We start from the raw sequence: 20,587 nt of genomic DNA on the forward strand, positions 1-20,587 counted from the left end.
TCTAATATAGAACAGATACTTCTTATTGTCATCTTAGGAAATATAAAGGTTCCTTATGCTTCCCCCATACAGGCTTGGAAGGTAGTAGGAGTCCTAGGTGCAGAAGGAATGCAGAACTGGGCCAATTAGTGATGGCAAAAGGAGAGTTTTCTTTGTGGATGCACACTTAACACTGCTACTGATTTGTATTTGCTTAGTAAGGAAGATATGGATCTGTTTGTTGAATGAAAGCTCTTGAATGTATCCAGCTAGTCTAAACCTGTATAAAGGGGTGTTTTAAACTAGAAAAGTACAAATTTCTTCTCAGAACTATTCATGATGTAAAGCACTTTTGATTTTAACTGACCAATTAACTTTTAAGATTGAAAAAGAGTATAATATTCTAAGCATTCCTTTATTTTTCAGTTAAATTGTTTTGTGTGATAATTTGTGTGGGTTTCTCAGATTGTTATTCACAAAGTTGGCAAAAATGAATAAATCAAAGGGTGATTTCACTAGCTGTAGCTAGTGATCCCAGCTGAAGCTCTTCCGAGTCCCAAGGATCAGCAGGTGAAATGGTCTGATTTCCCACAATGATGCGAGAGAGACCTGCATGTATTCATCTGTTTTGCTATGTAATTTTGATTTCTTAATTGTTTCTAAGGTAAAATAATTATTTCAAATTCAGCAGCAGACATCAGACAGAGAAAAAATGACTTGTGTGTGTTGCTAATTTTCTAGAGTGTGTATCTTTGCATTTAATTTAGAAGGAGATGTCGCATGGATCCAAGAAAGGACTATTCAGCCTGCAAGAATCTATGTCTCTTTCTTAGCTCTGCAGAAAAGAAGTTTCTCAACTTCAGTTTTGTGCATACCTTATCAAATTTAACTGTGTATAGGTGCACAAATTCTCAGTTGGTTTGACTTGAAATAATAAAACCCTAGTACCTATAATTGAAATGACAATAGGAAAAAAAAAATCTTCGATTAAAAACCTTTCCCAGTGCTATCTTTTGTTCTGATCACTAAAAAATCCCCATGAAGAACAACACACCCCTAAAGCTCCCATTGTTTGTAAAATTAGTGTCTGCAGCAGATGTTAAATGTAGGAAAAAACTTGTCTTACTTATTTTTACAACTATCATCCCCAAAGTTACTTGATCTCCTCCAAAGAGAGCCCTTAACTCTAACCCAGTTGCAGCATACTGAAGGAGCCATGACATTACTGCTGAGGTTATACCTAAAACACACTGGAGCAATTATGTCTTTCCCGGATTTGTTTTGTACAGTGGTGAACAGTAGGGTTTCCATCTGCCAGCAAGATTAAGAAGTTGCTTTTCTTTTCTCTGTAGAGCGTTCTGCTTCTTTTCAGAAGAAATCCTCATAGCATTGGTTAATTTATCATTGTTCTGAGTATTTGTTGATAATAGGGGGGAATAAATTAAGCAGAGCTTGGGAGAAATCTCTAATGTTCTAAGAATGTGAAGTCTCATGCAGTGATAGAGATTTGCCCTCTGGATGGACACAATAGAGAACAGTGGCTTAAAAGGAATTAGGTTAGCACACATGCCTGTTGCAAGGGCTTATAACTGTTCTACTCAGTATTAAATACCAAGTTTACAGACTGTAAATGTAAGGATTAATTGTTGACCCGGTTATTACAATAGTAGTAGAATCTGGCAGAACTTAAATTCTTTTTAGCACGTTAACACACATAAGGGACTGTAAAAACCTTTGTGAATTTCAGGTCTGGGACTTCACTGCAAGTACAAGTGTTAATGTACACAGTGTGTGAAATAGAAGGTATTTGGCAGAGCTCATATAATAGAAGCAGAGTGTTTGCTGCAAACCTAATTGAAAGATGTGTTATAAAAGACGAATAAAAAGAACTTAGATCCTGGTCCTGTTATAAATAATGGCAGCTAAGCTTTGTCTATGATCGAAATTAACTTAGTTGTAAGTCAAATTATGGTCACATTTTTAAAGTATTTCTGCAGACTAACTGCTACCTGTCCTTTAGCTGTGTACCTCACCTTACTCAAATTATCATAGTAATCTGATGGATTATCAAACATTCATAGTTTATAAATAGTTCAAGATTTTATGACCTTGCTGTCTGCCTAAGAGGAATTCCTGCTAATATTGGTAGGATACAGAATTGAATCTGATTTCCTTGCATTGCTCTCCTTTGACATCAGGGAAAGTATGGTGAAAGATTTGAGTTGTAGGAGTTGTTTCTCTATCAAATTAAATAGGATTACTTTAAATGACACCATTTCTAAACCTTGTCCTTGGCTGTATTCTATGCTTAAAACTGAAATGTACAAATGTTGCATATTTGAAAACTCCCATTTATTAGAAGATATTTTTGAACTCTTATTTGAATTATTTCTCAATAAATACCTTGATGACAAAACTTTTAAGTGGACTCAGTTTCTTTCATGTTTAATTGCTGAGGGAACACCTTGTCTCTTCCCGTAGCACGGACCATTTTTAGACTGTGTCTCTTTTTCATATGGTAATAGAAACAGGATACTCAAGAATGTAATACTTGTTTTGCTGATTTTCACAGCTGGAACTACTGTGTCTGCTGTCTGTACAAAAATAACTTTTTGAATCTTTAGAAGAGACCTCAATATAGTTAGACACTTGGAATGCGGTCCTAAAAGATTTTGCTGTGGTGCAAAATAAGAATAAGTCCGTAGAAATACGGAGACAGATGCTAAAGTATTGTAAACTAATGGATCAATACAGATCTGCACAGATGATGAACAAGCCCAATCTTCTGGGCTCAGCAAGGGGTTATTTCATGGAATTGCTGTCAGGTCATCAGTGCTTGATGGCTGTCAATGTTGCTAAGCAAGTGATAGAAGTACAATCTATCCAGCCTCAAAGAAGGTTTTGAGTAATACAAAAGTCACATTTTGTGGTGAAATATGTATAGTATGATTAAAAGCCTCAAAGTCTAGGGTGTACTTAAGAATTATGCAATGTAACAAAACCTTAAAATAATTGATCTTCTTTTTTTCCTGAACATTTCCAGTAAATAAATCAGCCTACAAGCTAATGTTGCTAAAGATCTGAGAGTGTACTTGTACATAGACAAGTTTTCCACTGGTTTCAGTATAGGATATAAGTGGGGGGGGGAGAAGGTTGTGGGTTTTTGGGGGGTTTTGGGTTGTCTTGTAGGAGTGTTAGAGGCTGGTCTTTAAAATGAGATATAGTTAGTAGTTGATGAGTATCAAAATTTCCTCCTGTACCTGCACAGACTATCTGCATAGTCTTTGAAATACTATAATGTATTTAGTAGATTTTTCAGCATGGGAAGTCAGTGAAAAATTTCCAAATAACTGGTGTGGAAACAGAAGTAGCCAGTTCTGAGCAGTTTCACAGAAGCCTCTATTGGTGAAATAGTCGGTCCTAGGCTATTTAAAGCATTCCTGTATGCATCTGGATAATCTCTAGTTCTTGTAAACATTTAATATGAAAGCACTGCAATAACACCTATTTCTAAAAATGTCACCATTCAAGATCCCAATTACATAATTAAACTAGGAAATTCATGTAGGAAAATTCTTAACAGGTAAAACAACCTGAAAACGTGTCTCTAGAAGTATATATGTGGGAAACATATATTCAGTTAATCTCATAAATTTATATTCAGGTTCCTTGAAAAAAAGAATCTTAATTTTCATGAGCACTATATAATTAGGCAACTCAATTGGTTTCATTTTTGTACCTTGAAGATGCTCTGTAACTCACTCTTGCAGCCCATAAAACAGAGAATTCATTTTATCCAGCTCTATAAAGTCCATCTATGAAAAGCATTGGAACCTTTGCAGAGGACACTGCAGAAAGCCTTGATGTTGGTTCCCAGAGCAGTTCTTCTGTTGCAGGGCTGGGCTCTCAGCAGAGTTGGGAGGCAGGCGATTCCCAGACTGCCAGGCCCAAAACCTTGTGAGGAAGGGCAGCTCTGCCCAGAGCTGGCCAGTAGGAAATGGTAAGGACAGAAGAGTACCTGATCATTTTATGGTGCTTAGACACATATGGCTGAACTGCAGGGAATCATTGCTTGGGATACAGAGACTAGATCCTGCACTGGGAAGGCAATAGAGTCCTTTGTCAGAACTTCAAAGCTCAGTGAAGCAGTTGGGCATAACGTGCTTTTGAATTCCTGCTTTTGGATGGTCACTTCTGTATTAGTGCTTAACAGATGAAGGATACAGTAAAAAAATAAGTGTAGATAATAACATTATATGTATTTCTGTTTTTAAAGGGTGTCCATCATAACTGCCCACTGTAAGTGTCTAAGAGTAAGAACATAAATGTTCTTACTACATTAGAAATAGCACAGTTTTCTAGTAGTTGATGGGTCTTGTTTTGTATCCTAAAGGTCAACAAACTATCAGTTTATCAAATCCAGATTCTTATGCTGCTGGTAACAAAGAGGTAAAGACCTCTTTCGTTCATAAGGTTTTGGACCATTTAATGAGTGCCAGTTAGAAACCTTCATTGTAGTAGTTCGTCTTTACCCACCTATAGAATACATGGAATGCCCTTAGAATGAGCTCCTAGAGTTTTAAAGATTCAAAATTTTAAGAAAAGTAAATAAACTAAACAACAGTAGGCTATTATGGCTTTAATAGGTAGCATGGTTTCAAAACCCTGTGGTGCAGTCAGTACCTTCTACTTATGTCCTTCTATATATACCTAAAAATCCAACCAGAGGCAGCCTCTTCTGAGGTCCACGTATATAAGGAGTCTCTTCATTAGTACTCACCAAATACACACATTTTAGCCTATCAGGCCATTGCAGCTTGTAGGTTTTAAGTGATCTGTTGCAGTGACATAAAACTGGACTAAACTTTGAGAAAACACTCCATTTAGAACTGAAGATTAATGTTTCAAGGCTCTTTAAGTTTTAGTTTTTGAAGTGGTTCCATTGGAACAGATTACTGGCAGAATGAAGCCTATTTCCATGGAAAAATATGAAGTAAAATAATAATAACTTAGAAACATTAGTCTTTCTAAATTTCTAATATAATTCTTTGTCCTGGGGAAAATTAAGCTCTTTTCTACTCCAGAGCTGTATCTCCCTAATTTGGAGTTATTGATTGTAACTCTTAAAGGTATTTTGTGGAGTGAACACTGATAAATTCTCACTCTCACATCAATCAAAAAAGGGCACTGATGAAGAATTACGAGAACTCAAGAAGTTATCCGTTTATCATATCAGAAAAACATATAATACCGTTTAAAAGTATTCTTTGCTATATCAAAAAGACGGAAAAGGCTAAGTTACTGTAGGTATTAACAGCATAGCAAACACTGAGTTGCAGTCTTGGTTTTTCTAAGGTGTATCTGTAAAGTAAAGAATACTTCCTCTTTCTTTTTCCCTTTGAGTTTTGTTATTGTTTTCATTCCAAATATGTCCCCCAGCAGGCAGTCTGGAAGCATCTTGTAAATTATGTAGGTAAACACAGCCTTTAAATAGGGAAGGATCATTGTGCCTGTGATCTCTCATAAAATTAAGAGACTAATATCAAGGAGTTACTAGACCAAAATCTAAATATAATAGGATTTCAACTTCTTTGCTTTATTAGGTAATTGGACAGAATTAAATATATTTTAGTCTAAATGACTCATCCCCTGAACAATTTCTTACGGGAATAATTTTGTAGCCAGAAATTGCCACCACAGTCACTTTCCTGTCAGTGCTGGAGAGTTCCACTTTGAGACCTGATGGCAAAGTCCTCCCCTCTGAAAATGCAGATGATGGTTTCCTGTGTACACCCTATCTTCAATAACAGTCTGTCTTGAACTGTTTGGTCCCTAGGCACCAGCACCTTCACCTTAAAAAGTGCTTTGCAGTACAGTTTACAGCAAGAGAACAAATGTCAAGTTTGGTACACCCTATCTGCAAAGGTTCAGGGCTCCATTCCCACTGCAGCTTAAGTGTCTTGCATGTTCCATATTAAATAGAAGAAAACTTAAGGTTTTTGGACTTTTAGATAGGCCCATTCTGACTTCCATGGTTATCTTTTAAGGAATAATCAAACTCACTCAAAAGTTCTCAATTCAGTGAGTAATAGTTTTTCAGTCTGTATGTATTCGAGTCCACTGAGGACCACTGACAGCATACATCTGGGATAGGATCACTAAATGTTTGACCTCTTCAGATCTGAGTAAGACATGAAATACTGCATGAGATCCACACTAGTGTGGAATTGCAGCTGCTCATGAATTTGACACATAAACTGCTTCTTAATACAGCTTTACCTAGGTTAGAAACCTGGCTGATAGCCAGCTAACCTAGCTGGGCCAAGAAGAATTTCTGAAAAAGCACGAGTATGCAGTATCTTTTTCTTCTGCAAGATAATTCCCAGTAATAGTGTCCATGCCATTTTATTTGAATGAAAAGAATATGATACAGAATTTGTCAATTTACTTGTGACTACAGCAGGCTTAAATTCCAATCACAGTAAGATACTGTGATTGGAAGCTGATATGTATGCTAAGAAACAGAAGATCAGGTTTTTCATATGCTTGAATGTCAATTTATTGACACACACACACTAGCTACTTAGGGTGATACAGGACAGAACGTTCTAATTAGGCAAAACAGTACAGCTCTATTTTCAGTGTGCATTAATGACCTAACATTTACAAACCTCACATTGACAGTAATGCCGCTCATTAAATTGACTTGAGTAAAATTTTGTAAAAAAAGTATGTTGTAGATCAAAACATTTTCAATAATGCAAAGTCATTAAAATAAAAATAATTAACTTTAAAAAGTTAATGTAGCTAGAAAGATTATATGTATAGATTTTGCTCTTTTATTCAAAATTATTGCAGCTGGTATAATTCCAAAGATGATATTGCTGCCATTAGATGAACTGTTGATCCATCTTTTTTGGGTTCTGTACAGTTTGCCTTTGCAGGGTTAGATGGGCTTTGTCACAATGCAGAAATTTAATGGTGACTGCTGAAGCAGAAACAAGGAATTTTATTGCCTTTTATTAAGGTACTAAGTTCACCATGATCTCAGTTTCAGACAGGATACATATTTTATAAACTAAGAAGATATGATTAAGCACCATTCATTTAATTGCCATCTACATTTAAATAAATCCAAATGTAATGAACAAGACATGACCCTTCCAATGCAAATTTTCTTGCATATGTTACAACTTAGCCCTTTCTTGTAATGTCTATTCTTTTACCTAAGATTGTGTGATCATCTGCAAGAAGCATTCCCATAGGGAGATGGGGAATTGATATGCATTTTTACTGAAAACTGGGGTCATCCTGAAGAGGAGGAGGCTTGATGTCACACATTGAATAAGTCATGAGTATAGACTGTGTGTCCAAAGGACTTCAGTTTCTGCCCTCCTTTACAGTTTCTCAACCCCTCTTTTCTCTGCTATCATAACTTGTATTGTTGTGGTACCTGGGAACCTCCTCCATGGACAGTTTCCGCCAAGAGAAAGCAAGAGCTACGTTGTGTAATAGATTCCAGCTCAAATATCAGGAAGTCTAAGTGAAGGAAGCAAGTCCTCTGAATGTGAATAATGAATGTTGTTTATATTTGTGGCTTTAGGGCATGTCAGAAATTAATCTGCTGTTTTCACCAGATTCTGCTTAACTCCAGATGAAACCACGCTGAGCAATGGTAGTAATTGTTAGGTATAATGCAATATAAAGGCATCAGGATTTGATCCATATGTGTTGTATCAGTATTATTAATAATGATATATCACAGATTTCATTTCAATTTAGATATTGTGGAGTCAATGAAAGCTATGATACTTTCAAATGTGATTACATGATAATAATGATGTCTAGATTTCTCCAGCTGTTCTTTTTCAATCTTTAAGGGCATTATAGTTTTACAATATGGGCTTATGAATTTATACAATAGAAAGCTTTGTCATAGCCTTTAAAACAAATGTATCCTTGTATATAGATGAAATCTAGGCTTGGAAACGCTAACCAAAATTGGAAGTAAATTTTTGCATGCATTTTCCTCCTCTCCAGCAAACAAAACACATGAAGCTCCCCTCATGTATTTGACTCTTGATACTCTTTCCTGACCTGGCAATGCAAAAGTGTGATCTAGCATCCAGTTTACAACTACTTAGCTTCAGTGAATCCTCGTAATTTCCAGCAGAGGTATTCTGATTTTTTTTTTCATAAGTTTCCTAATGGAAGAAAGCTAAAGGGAAAAGAAAGGAAGAGTAAACGTGGCTTTGGAGTTATATTTAATATGAAATGCTCTAGACCAAATGTTCTTATCCATACCACTATAAATATGGAAAGCTCATTGAGTGAATGGATGTACTTCAGTCATACCACAGTAATGAAGACCAGAATTTGGCTCTACAGTTTTAAATATTGCAGTTACAAGTTCATTTGGGTCTTGAGATGTGACACCACTAATTTTTGTTGGCGTGCTTTACCTTCTTTATATTTGAAAATACAGGAACTTATGATGGAGTTAAATGATTAATGGTTTGGTATCCTGAAAGATACGGGAACACTCAGGTTCCCATCTCACACAATTCTGGTTTTTAAAAGGGGATTTTTGAAGAATTCCCTTTGCCATTCCAGAAATCCCAGCATTTTTAAGCATTTTGGCTTTGGTCACTGCTGTAGAGTCTTTCAGTGGCAGTGAAAGTTGCACATGTCTCTCTGAACTCTCTTGAATCGAGGACATGCGCCGTTGAACTTTGCACTATAGTCATTAGTGAGAAAAGTGATCTCCTGCACTGGGTTCCCTGCATTAGTGAGAAGAGTAATCCCCTGCAAAAGTAGCAGAGTGGAAACTTGCATTTTGATTGCAGACTGCAGGCTTGCCCTGGTGAACACAGGCTTCTTTTCACAGGGTTGTCTTGTGGCATTGTCTGGCTTGCCCGCAAGAGGTGGCCTTCAAGCAACAGTGCAACCTGGCCATAAACATCTGCATAAGGGACCCACTTTCTGGGTCTGGATCTTTTATTTTGTCAAATTTGCCCTGGCAGACAGAGTTGAGTTTTCAACGCTGATGTCCAAATTTCATAAGGAGAATTAACTCCATCCCAAGAACTGATGAACAGAGCTGTTTGCATGATTCTTATTTGTTATTTCCTTGCCATCTGAAATCTCGGCACCAAATTGGAAGGATAAAAAACCATTACGTTATATCATTAATCTGAATTTTACTTCACTTTTTGAGAAAACTATCAGGGAAAGTTAGAATAGAAGTCAAAATCATTTAGGCAAGCTGTTTTATTCACCTTAAGGAAGGTCTCATGAAAGACCCTTATATTAATGTTGCCCCAAATAAATACAAGCTGAGTTCTTAGTTTGCGGACCACACAAACAGGCAAACTGCATGCTGTTAGCACTGGTGCTCCTTCTGGTTATTGCTTACCATTCCCAGAAGTCATGTGGGAGCAGCATGCTAGACAAGAGGTGATTTTCAGAAGAAGCAGAAGCTGTCAGGATGCTGTTCAGTGACACTGAACACTGCAGAACCTACAGAAACTGGCAGAGAGAAGCCACAGGCTGTGCTCTTTCCTGTCTAGGAGTTGTCTTCCTACCACTCACCCTGGTCTTTTAAGCAGGCAGCGTTGGCTGTGCGAGGACTGCTCATTGTGTTTTACACTTTGAGCAGGTTACCTGTAACCACTTGGGCCTGAGCTGTGCTTTGTCAAGAGCTGTTTATTGTAGACTGTACTCCTGCATGTGTGTGTGTTCTGTGGCAACAGCATCTGCTGCTTTCTGGAGAGGCACCAAGCAGGTTATCTGAGCAGGCACAGTGAGCTCATCAAGAATTTTAAGACTAAGGTAATGGCAGCGTGATCAAGCCTACTGAACACTTGTTACAGTAAACATACTAGTTTACTAGTTACAGTAAATATAAAAAATATCCTGAAATTCCCTGAGAAAAAACCTCTACTAGCAAAAAGAGGGGTTTTCTGCAGAAACCTTTTTATATGGTAGTCCCAGCCATGACACAGGAGGAGTCATGCTTCTTATACATTCCTGCCTTTTATTCCTGTTATTTAAAGACTTCTAAAGAACTTTACTTTTTACTTGTTGGCTGAAGTGGCTATTTGAACTCTTTAATATAAATTAGGCAAGAAGTTTCTGTTACTTGTCATCAATATGAATTTAATAGGTCAGCTATGTTATCTTTGGGGATAGAGTAATTACCTTTTTTGTGTTAATTACTTCATGTAACTTATCATTTCTGTATAACTTGTCATTTCACCTAACTTGTTGCTTCTATGAAAAATTACATTTCTAGTAATTATTTTAAACTGACTAGTCCTGATATTTTGTGTTTTGTGAATCACAGTTTGCGGAAAGAAATAAATAGTCAACTATGGACTATTAGCAGAATGTTTGTTCTTATTATTTGGAATCTGTGGTTTGAAGATTGTCCTATTATTATTCTGTTTCTTGTCTGGAAGTTTTTTAGCAGCAGAACTAGCAGGGAGTAATGAATAATCTTGTTTATGGGTGACTAGTCTCCCAGTCAGCCAGGCAAAGAAAAACCATTATTCTAAAAAATAATGAAGAATCTGGTACAAATTATAGAAAAGAGCAAAGGATAAAGGAATGTAGCAGTGGTTGACTTACACAGTGAATTGAAATTTTTACTAATATTTCTGGTGACTGGTTCTACATTACTTTACTGGTTCAAATTAGTATAGGTACAGCAAAAACAGCTGTTGGTTACTAGAAAAAATGTGTCACAGTTCCTTCAGTATGTTCCTTCAGTATGTGTGGCAATTCCTTCAGAACTATGGGGAACACCTATAGAAAATGCATTATATCCATTAAAATGATTTTGTCAGTACTCAACAGAGAAGTTAGACTAATACCACAGTGTTTGCACACTATTGAAACTTTTCTTTTGAGAATATTTAAACATAATTTCTTGAATTTGCAGTATATGTGGATTTTAAGTAATTTCATGTGTGTTCTGTAGCATTCATTCCCAATGTGCTAACTTGCAACAAACACTGGCTATTTAGTTTATGTTTGATAACACAATGGTGATCCGATGTGAAAAGGAAATGAAAAATTGCAAGATGTGAGGGGAAATTTTAAAAGTTCACAAGCATTGTCTTGTGAGTATATTTTAAGACATTAGAAGTTATGTGCATTCTAGGCTGACTGAGAAAACAAAGATTGGTTTAACCACAAAGTTGAGTTTTTCGTATTTGGCAGTGTCAAGAGATGAATAGGATGAGCTAGTTAAACTTAACTTTGTTCACATCTGTGCAAGCAGTTGTTTAAATAGTTGAATATTCACAGGCAGTGAATTTTGGACCTTAAGCTGATATTTGTTGACATGTAAAATGAATGATAACAGACAATAAATCAGCTATAGCTAATGCCACAGTAGTTCAAAGATGTGAAGTCAGATTTACCAAGCTCATTTCTCAGCTTTAACATTGAAAGTAATTTAAAACTTTTTCTTTCCAAATAAAGTGGTCATGATTTTGTCAACATAAAAACAGTGGAATAGTCCCAGTGAAAAAAAGTCTACTGAAATTCTGTTTCCACTCAAAAAAATTAAAAAAGCCATGATCTGAAGGGAGTATGAGAATGAGCCCCTTAATTTTTCTCAAGAGAAAAGATATGCAGTATGCTGTTTTCTCTCACTGCCTGTCTTGAAGTGCTTGTCCATTCAGTACTTTGCCCTTTTGCCATGGAGAACTTTTATATATTAAGGCTTTTTCTTGGCTTTACATATATATATATGCAGGCTTTTTTGTTTGTTTCAATTTGCATCAATATCACAACAGCTCTGGATTTCAACTTTAGGTTGTTAGACACTGAGCACAGATGCAATCTTACTGTACTTGGTCTCTAAAGTACAACCCAGTCAATTTGCATTTTAACTTGGAAATAATGAAAGACTGCAATGCTGTCCATTTAGTCCTTGCAGGAAAAGCAGGTACATTTTTCGTTCTCTAACTGGGATGTGAAATTAGTTTAGATGCTTCCTTGTCCCTTTGTGTCTGAGAAAGCAGTTATATGTAATCAGAATATATTTTAATGTTAGCAACAGAAAATTTGTGGTAGCAGATTATCAGTAGCTATTCAATGCTTCTGAAAGTTTTGTGCAAACTTTGAAAATCAGTTCCACTTCTCAGAAATCACTCATTAAAAGCATGTATCGGAAGTTTCAATCAGCAAGATCCTCAGCATTTGCAAATGGTGATTTTCAGTGTGTAGTCAAGTAGTTTGAAAATCTGATCACAAAAATTACATTTGATGGGATGAACTCTTACATATTTAAAAATGCATAATTCTGTTAAAATAATATTATGGTATAGGAGTAATGTGCAATAAGTCAAAATAGGATGCAGCTACTGCTCTGATTAGACACATACTTTTGCAAAGGAATTAAAGCCTTTTTGGAGGCTGCATACCATCGACATGCAAGATGAGTAATCCTTTTTGTTGTTTGTTGTTTTTTTTTAACCTTGTCAGCTGAACCCGTTGATGTGCTAAAAGCATTAGAATTTCACAATTCTCCAGAAGGAGTAACAAGAACAGCAGGATTTTGCACAAACAGAAGGAATTCAAAAGGATCGGATGTTGCTTACAGAGTTTCAAAAACTGCACAGCTGAGTGCCCCAACAAAGCAGCTGTACCCAGGTAAGATTGGCAGAAAGCTGTTATTTTTGTACATTACCTTGCTGCCTATGTTTTCACGGTCTCTAAAGCACAGCATGTGGTCTGTTATCAATAGCACAAAACACTTCTGTTGTCCCCATAGTTGGGCCTGCATATGAATGGCAGGATGGGCTCTCTATCCACCAAATAAGTTGGTTTTTATTGGCTTCAGTTATAAAGCTCTTTGTCAAATTCTGTCACTGCTGAAATAGACTTGTAAGTCATACTACCTGCTCTCTCATGATGCTATCTGATGGAAACCTTATTTGGTGGCTTTGGCAAGTGTTCTCCTGTTTTGGTAGTGCATTTAAGAGCAGTAGTAGTTCCTGGAGTAATGCTGCAGTGGTAGAAATGAGTTGTGGTTGGCCATTGCAAAATCATTTCCAGAAGTAGCATCTGTTAAGAATTACTTCAGAATATCTGGGTATTTGGGGGACTAAACAAGGCTAGTTGTGGATAGCTGGTAATGTGATTCCATCTTCTCTCAGGTTTCTCTAAAATGGAATAGTCAAATTTTGGGAAAGATTCTTTGGATGTTACTGAGAGACTTTTATTCCATTATTTTGCTGTCACTTGTCACTTGACTCAAACTGTTGAGGAAAATGATAGTAAGAATATTAAAACCCAAAATCATTGAAGATTTAAATTTTCTGTTTCGACACATTTGTAGAGTTTGACCAAGTCATACAGAATACATACAGGTAAGAAGTGGCAAAGAAAAATACTTTCTTTTTTTTTGTCCTTCAGAGCAGCAATCATATAGATACCACTCAGATCTAGAAAAGGATAAAACGTGCTTTATTTTCTAGTAATGTGTTCCCAGAGCAACGTGAGAAACAGCTATAACAGTTCAAGAGTAACTTATGTGTTCCCTTAATTCATCACTTATTATTTATGGAAGAAGATCAAAGCAAAATTCACTACAGATATAATATTTATATTATTTTTTAACACAGTTCCTTGGGTTTGAATTTATCCTCTCAACTAAGTTGAATAGAAAATGTCCTGCTGTCCTTTACATTAGTAAAAATCCATCAAAACAATTTTTTGGAGGTGATTATGGTAATTACTTCCTTTTCAATCTTGTGGAACAAGTGTTCTTTCTCCTCACCAGAAGAAATCCTTGTATTTCAGATTATTCTTAAAGAAATTTGAGTGAACACGTCCCTTTTTCTTAGTGCTCTGTAGCAGTGGAAAGACTACAGAAGATATCCAAGATAAAACCAAGTTCTGAGATATCACTTCAGATAAACAATACAAGTTGTAACACATCCCATCTTTGCTTTCATCTAACTCCTGTAACTCATCAGGAAGTACAATATATCCAGCAATTTATCCATCTTTTAAAAAATGAATTTAATATTATTTACCAACTTCCCAGAATACAATGGACTCTGATTTCACTGACTAGAAGACATTATATGGTTGTAATATGTAAACTGCTTAGATTTTTGTTATACTGTTGTTGTACATGCTCTTAGCTATCTTTTGCAAAAGCATGAAGGAATGATAACCCAAATATATAAAAATATTTTTCTAGATATTTTCCCTCCAATTCTTACTGTTATTTATTATTCAAATAGGACCATTCCAATTAACAAGAAATTTAAAAGCATTTGAGAAGGTTCTGATATGTATTCCAGATGTGTGTCCAAGAACTGTATATGCGTATAGTTTTATATGTTAGATGCAATATATACAGTTTTACATGTTTAAATGTCATTTATTTTTTGGCTTTTTCAATCACAACTGTGTTTGGAGGAATTTTTTTATGATTACCCAAAGTAGATTCAAGATAAAACATTTGGGAATATTATGTCATAGCAGTGATGACAGAAACTACTGAACTGAGACACGTGACTCATTTTCAGTCACCTTTCTTAGCTCACTTTTATTCCCCCTCAGATGTTAAGTCTAGACAAGCTGAGTTATTATCACCTGCCTTAAGCATTTTCAACATATCTTTCAGATTAACAGTGCAGATAGGGCAAGTGCTCAGTGCTTTTCAGATAGTTTCTTTGGCCTTTGTTGACAGTCATCTTCTCTCTCGTCCATTTTTTTTGTCATCTATTTGCTCTGACATTAGAAGGTATAGTGTACAGTTTAACTTACCCTGTCATGAAAAATCTTTACCAACAACTCACCAGAGTAAATGAAATGTTTCCTATCTGTTGAGTTTTGATCCCTTCAAAATAAGATGTCAAAATGATGTATAAGCATGGTCTATATTGCTACAGTGTTTCAACAAGCTTCCATAAATAGTTAAAAAAAGAAAGCACAAAAAGTATCATTGCAGCAGACAATATAAAAAATATAAGACTAGGGGGTTCTGGTTTAAAAGGATGGTATGTCACTTAAAGAGCAAGGAAAATTCTATGCATTTTGTTTACATATTGCAATTCAAGAAGTAAAACTTGTCTTCATGGAAGAATCTAGGATCTTTGGAGTTTTCCCACAATATCTGTCTTGGAAACAATCTTATATTTTTTCTGTTGGAAGAAGAAATTCCAAAATCAGAGTTTGATGAATTCTTACATGCTTTAATTCATTAGAAAACCACAAGATATTATTTTATTAAAGCTTGTTCTATTATTATATTAAAATGCTTAAGAACATTTATCCACTCTCCTGCACACAAAGCTGCAGCTATATTCATTGCCAATGTTATTATTAGATTCTCATCTATTTCTTGCATGTCAAATTGCAGATGAAGCCACATAGATCCAGAGCATATTCTGGATTTTAGAATCTCAGTCTTACACTTTGTTTGTTGTTAAGCCTAGTAGAGTTTCATATCAAGTGAAATGCAGATTTACCACAAGATTCAACAGGAGCAGTACTTCAGTACTTCCTTTATAAGCAATATCTTCCTTTATAAGCTATATTTTCAATTTTGTTTAGTTTTAGTTGTAAAGGTGGAAACAGTGTTTGATATATCATCTCTACTTCAAAGACAAGGCATCAGGGAATAAATGAAAATTAATATTCTTTGATTTTGCTTAAATCTCCCATTAAATAGAACTAGTCATGTATTTTTTCAATGTTATGCACAATGTAATTCTAGAAAGACCCAAATATATATTGTGGGAGAGAAACTAAAATAAATTGTTATCAAGGGCTATTGAAGTACCCAGGAGTCTTACTTGCTATGGTACTGATGCTTATTATGTTGAGTGAAATTTTAGTGCACAATTTTAAATTAGAAGATTGCTTAGCAGAAGATGAATTAAAAAAGCAATGAATGTGAAACTACGCTGGTTCTTTCATAGCTTGTGTTATTGCATGAATTCACAATAGATTTAGAGCACCTCTCCTACAAAGACAGGCTGAGAGAGCTGGGCTTGTTCAGCCTGGAGGAGAGAGGGCTCCGAGAAGATCCCATTATGGGGGGGAGGATCCTTCAGTAACCTTTAAGTACTCTTGAGCCTTTCAGTACTTAAAGGGGCTAAAAAAGAGGGATGGGGACTATTTACATGGGCAGATAGTGATAGGACAAGGGGGAATGGCTTCAAAGTAAAAGAGGAGAGAGTAGTATTGGATGTTACAAAGAAATTCTTTACTCAGAGAGTGATGAGGCACTGGAACAGGTTGCCCAGAGAAGTTGTAGATGCCCAAGCCTGAAAGTGTTCAAGGCCAGCTTGGATGAGGCCCTGAGCAACCTAGTGTGTGGCATCCCTGCCATGTCAGGAGGCTGCACATGATCAGTTTTAAGGTCCCTTTCAACCCAAACTGTTCTATGATTGTATGATTTACAAGTTTTGTTTTTAAGAACCATTAAGGTATACCTTTCAGAAATTAAAGTGAGACCAGAAAGAAAAAAAAACATAGAAAATGTTCCTAATATAATTTTTTATGTACTCATTTTTGAGAATTAGAAAACCCCTGCCATTTGTATGCTGGATCCTATGTGCTTATAGAAAAAAAAATGTAAAAATGGTTTCATTTTTTCTGAATTTATAGTTGTATATATCACTTTGTTTACAGGTGGTGGTTTTCCAGAAGATTTTTCAATATTAATGACAGTAAAACCTAAAAAGGGTATTCAGTCTTTCCTTTTGTCTATCTACAATGAACAAGGAATTCAACAAGTAGGTGTTGAAGTTGGTAGATCCCCTGTCTTTCTATTTGAAGACCAAAATGGAAAACCTGCTCCAGAAGACTATCCTCTTTTCAGAACAGTCAACATCGCTGACGGCAAGTAAGTGTAAAGTTTTAAAATGGAAAGCACATTGCAGACCACTGTATAGGTGATTATGGTGTTTATAAACAGTTTTCTTAAATATTTAAGTCAGTAACATGGTTTCTAGCTAGTTGGACTGGTGTAGTACAAAGTTAGAGAAGTTTTGCAGCATAATAAAGTTCCAGCTCCAAATGGTATATACAGCTGTAAATGAAACAAACCACCTTTCTTATCTGCCATTTTTATAACTCGAGAGTGAGGAAATAATCAGAGAAGTTAAACCCACCCAAATTAAACCTGTGAAGATTCTTCCTTTGCAATATAGAGTCTCACTAAAAGAATTGTCTGGTCCATTTGAAGGTGGTAGGCAGAGTGAAGACAAGTTGACAAAACAGCACAGAATTTCTTCTATCCCAAGCCAAAACAGCTGATAAATAAAATGGCTTAAGATGTGTATGTATAAGGAAATCCTATGTATAAGGAAATCCTATGTATAAGGAAATCAGGAAAGAATAAGGTGAACAATTAATCCCAAGTGCTGCAAGGATTCATACTGCACCCCCAGTAAAGGAATTAATCTCAAACACCTGTTTCATCAGTAATACAGTTGTTAATTTTTTGTAGCTTTGTAGACAAGCAATCATTCTCTGGGAATGTCATTCTGGTGCTTGTAAAAGGACATTCATTCTTTCAAAGGCTTTTTATTGTGCTGCAGCCCAAGAAAGCAGCCACTGTCTTCAAAGATAGACAAAAATAAATTTTACTAGAGCAAAAGGAAACAACTCAGTGAGGAAGGGCAAAAACTGAACTATAATGAAATATGTTTATAAAGCAATAAAGAAGGAAAGAAAAATAAAAAAACCAATTGTCTCCTTGGCCTAGTATTACCAGACAATGGAATTATATGATGAAACCTAGACTTGATTCATTTCCCTAGCAGAAGGAGTGATAAACAAAGCAGCATTTTTTTTAATGGACTTTTTCTAAATAACAAAGTTGTGACATAGAATTTCACCTAAAAATGTTGATAAACTGGCAGAAATGAAGAAATAAAAATGAACTTGTTTGGTACAATTTCCTACAGTGAGACTATACAACTTCTGAATCAACTGGAGTCAATCCTATCCAAAGTGAGCTATGATTTCATGCTTTCAGCTTCTACACACTTTCAAAAGACAAGCCAACAATGTTTTTCTGACTCGGCTATTTTATGAAGGATCTGGGACAACAATCTTCATCTCAAACTGAGATATATTTAAAAAGTGTGAATAATATAATGTGCCTGAGGATGCATGGCCAGTTTGCTTTTATAATGATAATGTTTAACAGCATTCCAGAGAAAACATGGAATTATAGTTCTGGCTCAGTGACACTGTTTAGCAGTCAGATTCCATTAGCTTCAAGGTGTTCCTTTTGATACACAGAAGCTCTTTTTAACAATGATCTAAGCTTTCTCTCTGATTCAGGCAACCCTAATGCCACAAATGTCAACTAAAATAATTTGATTCCAGCCTTCCTCTTACCAGTCACTAGTATGACATACTTTACACTTTTTGCCCTGGTCTATCAAAGATTCTTTAACATTTTGCTTCATGCTGGATTACAGAGTGGTCTGCTGTTGTTCTTAAATATTTGTCATAGCAGAGAGGCTCACTAAATTAATGTGGTCTGTCATGATTATTGATAAAGTCTCATAAAGAACATAGTAGTGTAGGGCAAATCATACAAAATTTTATTCTCAAATATCTCTAAAATAAAGTCACTTGTCAGTACTCTGAATCACTTCCTTCACTGGTGACTATTATGTAGGCAGGGCTACTGTTGCAGGAATAGTGCCAAGTATTTGTAAATATATTTGTCTGGGAAAGCATCTATGTTGGAGCTGTTGCATGTATTTGAAAAATCTCTATATCTATGGAATACCTTCAAATAAACAAAAGAGCATGGTAAAATTTTGGTGGTTGATCACACCAAAAAAATAGTAAATTTTAAATAATAAATAATAACCTGCTGGGTTAATTATATTTGCCTAAGTAATTTGGAAAATCAAACATGTTCATAGAAAAGAATCTGCTGTCAGATCATTTAATCTATTAAAATGTAAACAATGCACTGGCTTCTAATTCAAGTTTGGTGATGTTCTCTGGTTAAAGCTATAGGGAAGATCAGCTTGAGCTTCACCTTATAGAGGGTGTTCACAAGGAGCTGTGGATCAGATTCCTTTGTGCTGAGGGACAGAATGTATACCACAAATAGTGAAAACACTGTGTACATTGGAGTATGTATAAAAGAAGGAAATAAAGGGAGACATTTAAAATTTTATCTGTGAATTAATTGGTGCACCATCTGCTATATACTGATTTGATGAGAATGCAATGACCTAGTTTTAAAAACATAAGCTGCAGCAGAATTTTATTGGGTTTTTTTTAATAGGTGGCATCGAGTAGCTATCAGTGTGGAGAAAAAGAGTGTTACAATGATTGTTGACTGTAACAAAAAAACTACAAAACCACTTGACAGAAGTGACAAAACAGTTGTGGACACCAATGGCATCACTGTCTTTGGAACCAGGATTCTGGATGAAGAAGTTTTTGAGGTACAGATCAATAATGAACAAATGCAATTGAGTTATTTTGTATTAAGTGAGGTGCTTAATGCAAACCAGAATAATCTTTTAGGTCAAATGCCGGTATAATATAGAAACTTTGATTTATAGAACCTGTTACAGTAGGCTGAAATAAAAGAGAAGTAAAAGAGGGAAGTGTATTGTTGGAAGATTTGATGCATTTTTCTGTCCTTTTTGTTGTATCTGGAAGGCAGTTGCTTTTTTTGTCTTTCTGCCTAATATTGAGATACCTGATATATTTGGGAGAATTAATCAGGGACAGTTGTGTAGTATGACACTGAATCATTTTACTTCTGTCTCTCTTAAACATTTGCAAATATTTGTGTATGCTAACAGTATCTGAGAGCAGGGGAGAAGGACCTGGAAAGTTTTCTGTGTAATATGAATCCGTTATAGTGTTTATCCCACTCATTACTCTTTCCAGTAAATGGAACATACTTTGGCAATAAGGACATATATGTTTCCATCATTTACTGGCCAAGAAGTACATATAGGAAGGGTAAAATGCCTTTAAGGAAGTATGTAATTGCCAGTCAGGAGGCCTTTCTGGGTAGAATCCTTATGTCAACAATTATTTTTACAGACTAATTATGAAGCTTCTTAGATCTACACTACTGAGTTTCTTCTATAACATTGTTATACAATGGTTAAAATTGAAAAATTTAAAAATGAAAAATGAGAAATTACAGATTGGTAGTTATTTCATCTACAGAACATCTGTGCTCTATAAATGGTTTTCATCCTAGCTTTAAGCAGAACATATGCTGGAGAAACTGCATAGATATCAAGAGGAGAAATATGAATTTTGAGTGTAACATTGTGGCATTGTTATCTTTGTTTTCCATGGACATGATGAACTGTGGGCCTTTTGAATATGGAGATTTCTGGGGTGATTTACTGGATCAATCAGTATGATATGTTTGGTATTTGCAGCCTAATTCACCTGTAGTCCCCAAGAGAGTTTGAACATCTGAGGAACATTATTTTCCATTTGAAGATGTATTCCACAGATGCCTCTCTCTGGGATGTGACAAAGGTTTTTGGTCTCCTCATCGGATAATTACTTTAAATTTTCATTTGTTTTTTTTTCTTAGGTGAGAAACCAGGTTCCCCAATATGTG

General features: G+C 35.6%; 1 protein-coding gene across 2 annotated transcripts in view; it reads left to right on the forward strand.

Annotated features, from left to right (window-relative positions):
- Positions 1-20,587, forward strand: part of COL11A1 (collagen type XI alpha 1 chain) — a 133,000-nt gene that overhangs the window by 3,488 nt on the left and 108,925 nt on the right. For both annotated transcript variants that reach the window (XM_042029996.1, XM_042029997.1), the window contains exons 2-4: positions 12,475-12,642; positions 16,645-16,858; positions 19,274-19,436. In XM_042029996.1, coding sequence (XP_041885930.1) covers positions 12,475-12,642; positions 16,645-16,858; positions 19,274-19,436 — 545 coding nt within the window. The remainder of the gene's footprint in view (positions 1-12,474; positions 12,643-16,644; positions 16,859-19,273; positions 19,437-20,587) is intronic.

Source organism: Corvus kubaryi, unplaced genomic scaffold (genome assembly GCF_017639235.1).
Source record: "Corvus kubaryi isolate FWS band 111438036 unplaced genomic scaffold, C.kubaryi_AGA036_p1.0 37334, whole genome shotgun sequence".
Lineage (NCBI taxonomy): Eukaryota > Metazoa > Chordata > Aves > Passeriformes > Corvidae > Corvus > Corvus kubaryi.